Source organism: Peromyscus californicus, unplaced genomic scaffold (assembly GCF_007827085.1).
Source record: "Peromyscus californicus insignis strain IS unplaced genomic scaffold, ASM782708v3 Scaffold_10__1_contigs__length_136768540, whole genome shotgun sequence".
Taxonomy (NCBI): Eukaryota; Metazoa; Chordata; class Mammalia; order Rodentia; family Cricetidae; genus Peromyscus; species Peromyscus californicus.
In genome coordinates this window covers 62,222,847-62,235,404 of record NW_026294391.1, presented here as the reverse complement: position 1 = coordinate 62,235,404, position 12,558 = coordinate 62,222,847, and the positions used below count along the sequence as shown (strand labels likewise).

Genomic DNA, 12,558 nt, shown 5'->3' with positions numbered 1-12,558 from the left:
AAATTATTTTATGACACAGTAAAACTTTAGGCAGTATAGTCATGGTAAGTGAAAGAACACTAGCAGAAAGCTGATAGTTCATTTTCATTCACAGTGAACTGGCCAATATTTTTATAATATATGTTTTACCCAGTACTCGTTATATATCCCCTAATTATATTCCATTGGTTGAAATGAATTTCCAGTGATTCATCTATACTTTGGCAATGGGCTTTGTGAATATACAACAATGGCTATTGTTGAAGCTCAGTGCTGATTTTCACTCTGCAAAGTTAACTGGATTCTGTAATGGACTTTGTTTAAAATTCATTAATAATTCTCTTAGGACCTGCAGATGTACCTCTGATAGCACCAACCGGTAGTTTTCCACCAATATACCTTCCGCCTGGTTACGGATCTCAGGTATGCTAATGTGGTTTTTGTTTGGTGTCTAGTTCTATATTATCATTTAACATTTTTACTATGTCACTGTATGATAATAGATTTTCAGAAATATGTATTTACTTAGCTGTTGTCATTTCTTTAAATTTTGCTTTTAACTAAACCTTTAGCTGTAATTATTTCAAGTGATTGACTTTAACCAAACCTCCCTTAGATCGCCTCATAAATGATACCTAATTGTTTACTGAATTTCTATCGTGTAATATTTAATAAACTTCCAGTGCTTTGTAAAGTTTGTTAATCCACCTTAAGTACCATTACAATTTTTACAGTAATGGTTTCCGATAATGTAAAATCTTTAGTCTTTAAAATCACATAGTATTTTCAACTCAGTAATGTTTCATTCTTAAAGACCTAAGAAAACTTTTAAGAAATTCCTCAAATATTTATTTTGTATCTAAAATGAGCAGGCAGATAACACTCCTACTGAGATTAAGAAAATATTCAATGACTTTGAAAATATAGAATTGAGAAGATGTGTTGTTATCCGTCTCCATAGCTTATTTGGTTGTGTATATTGCATAGCAGTGTAGATGCAGAACATGCCAAACAAGTCAGTATAATGCACATTAATTCTAAACAAAATTATTAGTAAGAAAATACCTAATGAAGAGATGCATGCACTTGTGCCTGCACTCAGCAATTTCACTTTAAATTCTTTAATAAGTAAATTCTTTAACAGATAGGCACATTTTTACAACTTTGAAATGATATATTAATCATATATATGTATATATATATGTGTATATATATACATATATATATAATATTCCTTACAGTGCTGTTTACAATCACAAAGAGGTTTGAAAACAGACCAGCGCCTATAAATGAGTTTGTGTAGTATATATCTGCAGATAATGGAGCAGAATAAAAATAAGCAAAAAATTGGGAAAATAGAGCTGGGTGTGGTGGCGCACGCCTTTAATCCCGGCACTAGTGAGAGGCAGAGGCAGGTGGATCTCTGTGAGTTCAAGGCTAGCCCGGTTTACAGAATGAGTTCCAGGACAACCAGAGCTACATAGTTAGACTCTGTCTCAAAGGGGGGGGGGGGGGGTGATTTATAAACCTATGCAGAAAAGTCTTCCAAGGTATATTACTAAATAAAAAGGAAAGTAAAATACAGAATAAGAATGCTGCTGTGGTACAATAAAAAGAAGGAAAACAAGAAGTTTTCGAAGTGTTCTTAAGAAATTCACGGTAGTCTCCAGTTGTGAAGCATTGAGGACGTAAGGATTAGGAAGGGTAGTTTTAAATTATATGGTTCACTTTAAGGTTTAGAAATGTGTCAGAAATTACCTCTTTTTAAAAAAAAAAAAAAAGCCAACCATGGTGACACACACCTTTAATCCCAGCACTTGGGAGGCAGAGGCAGGTGGATCTCTGAGTTTGAGGCCAGCCTGGTCTACAGAGTGAGTTCCAAAGACTCCATAGTGAGACCCTGTCTCAAAAGAAATCAAGATACATGGGGAAAAAGAAGAATGATCTTGATTATTGGTCCTTGATGTCTTAGATTTCCAGATTAACAGGATATGATATAAATCTAAAGCTTAATGATTTCTATGAATTTTAATATGTACGTATGATTCTGTCTTCTGTTTTAGGTGGTGGAAGAAAATGGAATTCAAAAAATGATCATTGTGCCTCCGACACCAGATTATCCCATGTCCTTGCCTGCTCCTGTGCAACCACTGCCGCCCTTCATAGCGCCAGCACAGTTCACATACCCACAGGCCTCTCAACTGGTGTATCCCCCAGTTCAAGGGGAATTTCCAGTCACTTACATCCAAGACCCTGTTCCACAGCAGATGCCACCACCCGCACCACTACCTCCACCACCACTACCACCAGCACCAGCAACATTTATATACCAGGAGCATCTTGGTAGTATACACTTTTCTTCTTTTGAGATTTTATTTGTTTTTATTTGTACAGAGTGTTTGCTTGAATGTATGCCTCTGCACCATTTGTGTGCAGTGCCTATGGAAACCAGTAGAGGGCATCAGATCCCCTGGGACTGGAATTAACAGACAGTTGTTTGCTGTGTCGGGGCTGGGAATTGAATCCAAATCCTCTGGAAGAGTACCCAGTGCTCTTAACCATTGTACCATCTCCCCAGGCCCGGTATACACTTTTCTTAAATGCAAACCATTGTCATTGAGACACAAATATAGATATGACATGGAAGTGTAAGTGATACTGGCTGGGAATTGAGAATATTGTTCAGTTAGTAGAGTGCTTGCCTAGCATGCACAAAGCCCTGGATTTCATCTCCAGTACCACATAAAACTAGACATGGTGGTACATACCTAGAGTGTCAGCATTCTGGAGGTGGAAGCAGGAGGATCAGAAGTTCAAGGTCATCCTCTCCTGGAGTTTGAAGCCTGCCTAGGATACATGCGATTTTTGTCTCAAGAAGAGGAGGAGGCAGAGGTAGAGAAGGAAGAGGAGGAGGATAAAAAGAAGGACTTCTCAAAAACTAGGGAAGAGCAGGAGTGGGAAGGGAAAGAAATGGGAAGGTAAGGGGGTAAATATGGGCAAAGTACATGATATAGTTGTTTTAAAATGTTTTTATGAAACCCATCACTACAACACAATGAATATGTGCCATTTGAAACAGAAAATTTTATAAAAGTGGAAAAATAGGAAACATTTTCAGTTTGTTAAAAGCAAACAGATTTAGATAGTTATTAAAGTTGGATAAAGTAGAGGATAATAACATTTCATGAATGATTGTATATCATGCATATATCTTAGGGCTGATGATAGTCCATAGGCAAAATGCTTATAATGCCTAAAGTTTATGTCTCAGGTAAACTACTCATTGAACTGTATTTTTATAAATATTTCTTTTGCTTCTATATAGCATGTAATTTGTGGTACGTACTTTTCCTGACTGATCTAGAAAATCATATTAGAAAATCATAAAAATCTTGACTATTAATGCTATCTCTTGGGAATATAAAAGTCACTGGAGGGACTGGAGAGATGGCTCAGTGGTTAAGAGCACCGACTGCTCTTCCAGAGGTCCTGAGTTCAATTCCCAGCAACCACAGGGTGGCTCACAACCACTTGTAATGAGATCTGGTGCCCTCTTCTGGCCTGCAGGGACACATGCAGGCAGAATACTGTATACATAATAAATAAATAAATAAATCTTTTTAAAAAAAAGTCACTGGAGGATTGTCATCACAATCATAAGACCTTAGGATTTGAAAGTGAAATTGCTATCTAGGACAATACTTATTTGCTCATATTTTCCATACCTATCAGTATATCATAAATACATATATAGAGAACATATACATAAATATCAAGTATTTGGATTGAAGCAAAGTAAAAAATATTTTTAAGTAAAGCATGATTTATCAGTGTTCTTTTGATGGTTAAGTGGAAGAAAGAACTTGAGAGAATATGGTTATTATAATTACTGAACATTGTCACATTATCTTTTTTAGAAACCTATCCTCATGGAAGAGTAAATCATAACCAATTTGATGAAAGGATTGTTAAAATGGGAGACTATTCAAAGAAGAAACTGAGAGATCGCCAATTTGGTGAACATAAGACTAGCTCCATGTTCAATGACACTCCTTTGCTTCCGAACAAAGCCATTGACATGCCCAGTACTTCTAGTACTCTTTGTGCTTACACTGTGGATACTGCTCCAGGCACTCTCACTGACACTGACAACAACACTTCAAACACTTGCTCTCTGAATACTTGCACTATTGACGATACTCCAAAAACCATTGCTGACAGTCTTCCAGACAGTAACACTACTGACAAAATCACTAGCTCCTCTGATCATGCCCCTAGCACGTCTACCTCAAACACTACTTTTTGTGCTGACACCATTACTAGTGCTTCAGACTCTTCCAGAATTAGTCATGATTCAGTCACCTCTGATGGAACTCAAAAATCATCAACTCCTGATAGTACTCCAAGTGGTAGTTCCGAGAGTGCTCCCATCTCTGAAAATGCTCATATCCCCTCTTCAGTTAATAATGCTCTCAGACCTTCTGGTGCTGACAGCATTTCCAACAACACCGGAGCCTGTACTGAAAATGATCATGGAAAGAGAGAGAATAATATGAGAGGTGGAGACCATAAGCAGATATCAGGTGGAAAGCAGAAGAAGGCTCTGTCGTCAAATGCAGCACTAAAAGGTAAACCAAGGAATCCAGCTTTGTTGCCAATGAGTACTCAAGCCAAATATTTTGGACTCTCAATGCATTTTTTTTTCTGGAGCTGAGGACCAAACCCAGGGCCTTGCGCTTGCTAGGCAAGCACTCTACCACTGAGCTAAATCCCCAACCCCTCTCAATGCATTTTTAAGTAAATTTCTACTACACATAATTATTTATTTAGTCTGTGCATGTCTGTGAATGAGGGAGATCAGAGGCCAACATGTGGGAGTTTGTTTTCTCGTTTCAAGCATGCAGGTCCCTGGCTCAAACTTAGGTCATAGTGCTTGGTAGAAAGCACCATTATTCTCCAATGTCACCTCGTCAACCCACTTTAAATATTAACATGCCATTCTCTGCTTCTGCTTCCTCTTAACCTCATTATACTTGTACCTCCACGTTTTTCTAATTTCTTTTTAATTTATTAGTTGACAAATAATAAACATATATATATGTATATAAAGTACAGTGTGACATTTTGACACACACATATATGTAATATATAAATATAATGTGGTATTACTAAGTGAGGCTAACTAACACCTGTCATCTCACTTGCCAGTCGGGTTTTCTATGTTGAAATATTTGAAATGCATGTATGTTATATTGAAATACACCTTATATTTACCAGAATCACCCTGTGATACAATAGCTCTCAAAACCTATTTCTCCCATACGAAATTTTATTCCCTTTGTTCAGCAGCTACCCATTCTTTAACTTTCACCCCACTCCTGGTAATGTTTCTTTCAACTTTACTAAATTCTACATGTAAGTGAGGTCATTATGCATTTGTTTTTCTGTGCTTGGCTTATTTCACTTGGTATAATGTCCTTTGGGTTTATGTATGTTGTATCAAATGACAGAACTCTCATTCTACTTTTGAAGGCCAAATAGTGTATGCAAAATCATAATTAGGCTGCCTTTTAAAATCATGAAAAGTTTTTAAATGCATCTCAGTGGTAGAGTGCTTATGTAGTATGCCAAAGGCCCTGGATTAAATTCCTAGCAACACACACACACACACACACACACACACACACACACACACACACACACATTTAAAAATATATCTTCTTGTAAAATTTGCATGTCCTTGAAACTTTTTAGTTGTCTTCTAATGAAACATTGCAAATTTCAATCCTACTTAGTTTGTCTGATTTTATTTAAATTAAGGAATCTTGTACATATCCTGCTAGAGTTTAATACATATTTTGACCAGGTTCTGTTTTAAGTGTTTAATGTAAGTTGTCATTAGGTCTTAGTATTTTTCGTTGTGCTGATGTATTTGTAGAGTGATAACAGGTTTAACTTTTTTCTCTTGTTTTTGCCAATACATTGTTTTGTTTGAGATGGGTTTTTTTTTTCTTACTTTTAGAAAACCGTACAGAATACAGAATACAGTCATGCTGTTTCAACATTGAAAAACCTGTGGTAAGTAACAGAGGTGATGATTTCATGCTCTTTTACCTTTCCAGTCTAAACCCTGAAAACTCACAGCACTTTTTCTTTAGTAGAAGACTCATTTAAGCATTTACTGTGTTAAAATTTTCATAATCTCCTCCAGCAATGAAATCCAATGCAGTATCATTAAAGATAAAATTAATGGCTAATTTAATCACAGTATTTCAGCACCTAATATGGGAATTACACCTAATATCAAATGAGACTTAAGAAAGACTGGATTCAAAATTACAGATTATGATTTTTAAGTATACTCCTTGCGTTTTCATCATTTTAGGTTTCTAATATCCAAACACGATCTGCTACTATTTCATGGACTCTGAACAGTACTGAAAAATGTGATCATATTAATTCTCCTGTGACATTTGAATTGGCGCTGTCTAGCAATGGTAAAAATGGAACCTATAAAAACATTTATAAGTAAGTCTTTTTAATTATTTCTCATTATTCAGTTCAAACGTACTGTATAACCATATAGTCATTATGCCCCAACTTATACCTAGGCTAAATTCTTCATTTTTTTTCCCTAAATTTTTCTTTTTGACAGGGGTAGTTTTCGAGTAGTAGGTTTCCAAATCAATCCAAAAAGCTCATTAGATCACAGTATGTTATTTAAATATCAGCTCATCCATTTTCAGCTACAGGCTATTAGCAGGTAAAATTATGAGATTTAAGAATCAATAACCCACAACCCTCTATACTGGGTAGGAGACAGGGATATGCAAAATTAACCTGCATGGAAATCCTTTTCTAGTACGTCACATATTTTACACACATTACTAGTTTAAAAAGAAATAGAACTTAGCTTTCAACATTATGAAGAAAAGGAGGGGAAAGAGGAGGAGCCCCAGCAAGATGAGAAGACTGCCTGTTTGCTTACATCTCTGATTACCCCTAAAGGCTTTTAAGTAGGCTTTGCTTAAAAATATCAATCCCTTCAATTTTTAGAAGGGTCTTTTTAGGAGTTCCTTGGTGTGGTGAAATACACTTAGGTGTTTTTGTTTGCTCAGGAAGACATAGTTTCGGGAACATAATCCCTCTATTTGTGTGGCCAGATAGGGTCCCACCCCAGAAACATCCCTATGAAACTGAATGAATGAATTGCTTGAGACATGGTGTTCTTTGAAGCTTTTGGTATCTACACTCTTTTAAATGAGCTACTTAAAAGTAACTCTGTACTATTTTGGTTAAATGTTTGCAGTAGTAAAATGCAAATTGACTGCTTTGAATTAGTATTATCATTTTTGACGTGTGGTATAGATTTATTGATGCAAGGGGACAGGCCAAACTCAGTACTTCTGATAACTCGCAGCACCTTGCTCAGCTCCTCCAGCTTCCTCTTGGTGCAGATGTGCGGATGGGCATCCCACTCTCTGAACTTGAGCGCCTGTGGTAGAAACTTAGAGCAGCTCTGTGGTGTGTCCACTAGCTAGTGAAAACCACATATCTCCCGGATCATAGCCCTCAGAAACTTGGTATGGGTGGTGAGGCTGCTGCTCCTCAAGGGTAGCTCTAGCCTACTAATAACATTATTTTGCACACATAAAAAGTGATTTAAAGTTATCCAAACTTCAAGGAAAATTATGGTTCTTAGTCAGTCATTTAGTTATGAGACTAGGACTGTGTACTTAGCTGTTAAATATATGTGAGATTCCATATAACCAAATATTATCTTCACAGTGGTGGCGAAGTTACTGTGGCCCTACAAGATCTACAGCCCTGCACAATCTACTTTGTAAGGTAAGAACTCTGTCCTACACAACCTACCACCAGCCTGTAAGCCAGCCAAGACTCCTTAAGCTATATGAGTTTAGTACTTAGAATTCCTGAAGTCAGCCTAGCTATTGACCAGCAAAGAACCTCACCTCCATAGTCATGTAAGCAACCCTAGTTAAACTCTTTAGGTTATCCCCCTCAAAAAAATCCATGAAAGTAGAAAGTGGGGGACTTAGGAAGGAAAAAGGGGGTCAGTGGGAGTGGGAAAGGAGCAAAAGAGCATAATGGGGAAGGAGAGAGTATGATCATATATGAAAATGTCATAAAGCCATTACTATGTATCATCAGTATATGCTAACAAAAGAACAACAAAGAAATGTATCTAGAAACACAATCTTGCAACTCACTACTTGAAAGCTTGCAACAATTTCTGTTACCCTTTCAGAGTTACAACCATAAGAGATGCACAACACAGAAGCGTGTCTGAAGTGGTTAGCTTCACAACACCTGGCTGTGAACCAGACCCTCCACTTGCACCCAAACTAATTAGCAGAACCAAGAACAGCCTGAATCTACATTGGAAAGTAAGGATTTTACTGGCAAAAGCGTCTCAATGTGACTTTAAAACAGTGTCCTGTATCCTGAATTTTAAAGACAGATGATGCATGCTTCATCTAACTTACTCCTCTAACACTTGTCTTCACAATGATCTGTCTCTTCTTTCTGAGAAGTCCTGCCAAGTGAATTGAGAAATGTTAGTGTAACTAAGAGAATTAATAAAAAGTGAACTACCCCTTTCCAGCACTTCAATTTTGGTGTTAGTCATCACAGTTACCAGTAAATTTCCTTAGGTATTAATTTCAATTTCTTTCCTTTATGTAGTCCGAAAACACAAAGTATAGAATCAGTGTGTGTCTTGTAGACTGTAAAGCATGTGTTTTGATCTTAAATATGAATTGCCATGAAAACAAGTGTTTGACAAGTTTTTGCAGTAATTTATTCCACTTTAAATGAATACACATGTACATAATCTATGCAACATATATATATATATATATATATTATGTAAAAATAACCCATCATAATTTTATCATTCTGATCTTTTCAGGGTTCCAATGATAATGGTTCCAAAATAAGCAGCTTTCTTTTGGAATGGGATGAGGTATGCATATTTATTTTTATTAAAATAATTTTTTTCATATAATAGATGCAGATTACTGTTTCTCCTCCCTCAACTCCTGATCCCCTCCCCACCTCCATGCAAATCCACACCCTTCCTTATTCTCTCTCATTAGAAAACAGGCATCTAAAACAAGAAAGAAGGAAATAATAAAACAAGATAAAATAAAAGCAAACAAACTTGAACAGGACAAAACAAACAAATGAATAGAAAAAAAGTGCCAAAGAAAATCCCAAGAAACACAGATCGACACAGAGACACACACATTCCAACACAAAATTGGAAACCATAATATATAAGCAAAAGACCTATAGGATTTTTTAAAAGAATGCCCAGACAAAGCATTATAAGTGACTAAAAAACCTCCAAAATTACCCTTGAGTTCATTTTGTGTTGGCCAACTACTGCTGGGCATGGGGCCTGCCCTTAGGTGTGATTTGAGACTCTGTAGGAGAAAACTACTTTTTCCTTTGCAAACGGTTATCAGTTGGAGATATCTTCTGGGTTAGAGATGAGGGCTTGTGTCCATTTCCCCTTCTTCAGAGCTGAACCCCATCTGGCTTAGATCTCATGCATAGTTTTCTTTCAAAATCACCTGATTGTGAATGATCAATGCTATGCTGAGTATGTGTTGTTAAGTGTAGTATTTTAATATATTCTAATATTTTGTGTGCATTGTCAAGGGTAAAGGTGAAGAGTTCAAAAGTTGCTACAGTGGTCCCATGAAACAGCACAAGATCTTTAAACTGACTGCTTCTACAAAGTATTCATTCAGATTAGCTGCCAAAAATAACTTCGGCGTCAGGTACACTGAGTTCTTTTCACTATTGAAAAATCTGTACTGCCATAAGATCCTGAAACTGATGTTTCCATTTTAACATATTCTTTTAGTAATTTCAGTGAAATAGCAGTCTTCTATACATCAGGAAACACACCTCCAGCACCGCTGCCACCTAAGTTGAAAGAAGCAGGAGTCCACAGTTTGTCGCTAGAATGGTGTGCCCCAACAAACCCAAACCCAAATGACACTCTTACTTATGTGCTAGAGATGGAGGAACCAAGATCTGTAAGTTTCCGGGTTTTTTGGTTTTTGTTTTTTGTGTGGGGTTTGTTTGTTTGTTTGTTTTGTTGTTGTTGTTGTTGTTTACTATATTCTTTAGCCTCATCTTTCAGTACTGTTTTGTACTCACTTCTCACCTGGAAAAAAAAATCCCAACCTTGATCCTTGTGGATCTGCATTCATCCCAATCTGTGTCAAAGAGTTAGTCAATTTAAAAAGCAGCCAGAAATTACTATGGACATGTTAACAAATTTTGGGGGTTTTTTGTTTTGTTTTGTTGTTTGTTTTGTTTTGTTTTTTCAAGACAGGGTTTCTCTGTGTAGCTTTGGAGCCTGTCCTGGAACTCACTCTGTAGACCAGGCTGGCCTCGAACTCACAGAGATCCGCCTGCCTCTGCCTCCCAAGTGCTGGGATTAAAGGCTTGCACCACCACCGCCCAACTATGTTAACAAATTTTAAATAAAGTAGATAACACTGAGACCTGTTCTGGGTTGTAACTAATAGGCTAGTTGCTTTTACATGTGCTATCTCATTACGTCTTGAAAATGGAACCTATTGAAAATAGATTCTTCTCTCATAAAATAATCCGGACCACAGCACCACTCCTCTCAGCTCCCCACCGCCCCCCGCCCCCACACACACATACCTCTCTCTCCCAGGTCTGCTCCCCTTCCATTTCCCTCCAGAAAGCAGGCCTCCAAGAGACAACCAAACACAACAAAACAACATGCAATAAGACAAGGCAAAAGCCCTCATATCAAGGCTGGACAAGGCAACCCAATAGGAAGGGAAAAAAATCCCAAGAGCAGGCAAAAGAGTCAGACACACACCCACTCCCATGGTCAGGAGTCCCACAAAAACACCAAACTAACAACTGGAACATACATGCAGAGGACCTGCTGCAGACGACCCTTTGGGGTTCAAAAAGACTAAGGTACTTTCTCAAGACCGTTCAGGTAGACAGTAAGTTGAAGCTAGAGTTCAAACCTAGGCTTCATTCCTAAATTCACTGTCCTCCATTTTCAGGGATTGGGTTTCAAACCTAAATACAATGGAGAAGACCTCTCCTGCACCGTAAGAAATCTTCAGAGAAATACTGCATACAAGTTTCGGGTATGTGGCATGATTTATAAACTGGTGTAGTGTTTTCATATAAGATTGAACTCTTCACTAGAAAAAACAGATTGCTGGGATTTTTTTTTCTTTGAAATGAAGCTTTACTGTGCATTTAATTCTTGGAAATTCTCACTCAGCTGGCACATTACACATTATCAAACCAGACATTTATTTCCAGTGTTCAACAAAATATTCTTTCTTGCACAAACAGATTTTTGCCTACAATCTGGAAGGAAGAAGCAGCCCCAGTGGAGAAGTAAAATATTCTACTTGTCCAGCCAAGCCTGGATACCCTAAAAAACCATATGTAGTGGGAGCAATCCATGCACGCCAAGTAAAAATTGGATGGGGTAAGTAATTCTCCTATGTCTGAACTTCGTTCTCTCCATATTTACTATTGAGAAGCAGTCTTTCTGCAGTTTCCCTAAGCTTAATAATATATTCTCATTTGCATGTGAAATATTCTGCCATATAAATGAGTTTAACTGTAAACCCTATTTTTTTCTAATTTGCTATTGAATTTCCTATTGCTAGCTTAATTATTTACATATGAACAAACTATTGAACTTTGTATGGATCCTTAAATAACTTTCTTCTAAGTAAAATTATATCCAACGTAAGTACCATAGTAAGAAGTCTGTATCAGAGATAAATGTCAGCTTAACCAGAATTTGTATTTATACAGATTTATTGCCTCTAAACTAGATAAATGAAAATCATTCCACATATTCTTATCATTTTAGTTTCTTCCCAAGAACTTTGAAATACTATCTAAATACTTGAGTGATACCAAATGTGTGTAGCTTGTATTATATTTTAGATTGTTACTAGTATATAGATATAAATATAACAATGTGCTGTGATTATATTTTTCTCTGTGAGAAGTTATAATTTATGAGATAAAATTTTAGTGAAAGATTTGCAAGTTCTTTTCAAGAATCACTTAAAATTTATTTCTCTTTTTAGACTCCCCCAAAGATAATGGTGGAATGCACATTTCAAGTTACAGTTTAGAAGCCAGTGAAAATTCAGATGGTGGTAAGGCAACAAGAATTTTAAAAGATTTTATTTTGAAATAATCTTACAATCATCTAGAAGTTATGAAAAATAGTACAGGGTTCCCCTGCAAATCTTTGACTTAGCTTCACCTAATAGTAGTGTCTTATGTAACCTTAGTACAAGTACCAGAACCAGAAAATCACTATAAATACACACCTATAAAACCAAACCCCAAAATGTAATTGAATTCTTTTGAGTTTTGATAAGCAATCATTATTTACTGATACCTTAAACTTTTGTTTAATTCTACTGGTAATAAAATAATTTAACAATCATAAAAAGATTATTGGATTTAGCCAGGCAGTGGTTGCTCACACCTTTAATGCCAGCACTTGGGAGG

The 12,558-nt window shown here is 36.6% G+C and overlaps 1 protein-coding gene across 1 annotated transcript in view; it reads left to right on the top strand.

Annotated features, from left to right (window-relative positions):
* The window catches only part of LOC128116865 (fibronectin type III domain containing protein 3C1-like), a 68,412-nt gene that overhangs the window by 41,991 nt on the left and 13,863 nt on the right, over positions 1 to 12,558 (top strand). Inside the window, exons 5-17 of the mRNA XM_052748492.1 lie at positions 326 to 402; positions 2,043 to 2,322; positions 3,897 to 4,607; positions 6,002 to 6,057; positions 6,365 to 6,507; positions 7,768 to 7,827; positions 8,249 to 8,387; positions 8,912 to 8,965; positions 9,667 to 9,788; positions 9,875 to 10,049; positions 11,070 to 11,156; positions 11,371 to 11,509; positions 12,126 to 12,197. Of these exons, the coding sequence (XP_052604452.1) occupies positions 326 to 402; positions 2,043 to 2,322; positions 3,897 to 4,607; positions 6,002 to 6,057; positions 6,365 to 6,507; positions 7,768 to 7,827; positions 8,249 to 8,387; positions 8,912 to 8,965; positions 9,667 to 9,788; positions 9,875 to 10,049; positions 11,070 to 11,156; positions 11,371 to 11,509; positions 12,126 to 12,197 (2,115 nt within the window). The remainder of the gene's footprint in view (positions 1 to 325; positions 403 to 2,042; positions 2,323 to 3,896; positions 4,608 to 6,001; positions 6,058 to 6,364; positions 6,508 to 7,767; positions 7,828 to 8,248; positions 8,388 to 8,911; positions 8,966 to 9,666; positions 9,789 to 9,874; positions 10,050 to 11,069; positions 11,157 to 11,370; positions 11,510 to 12,125; positions 12,198 to 12,558) is intronic.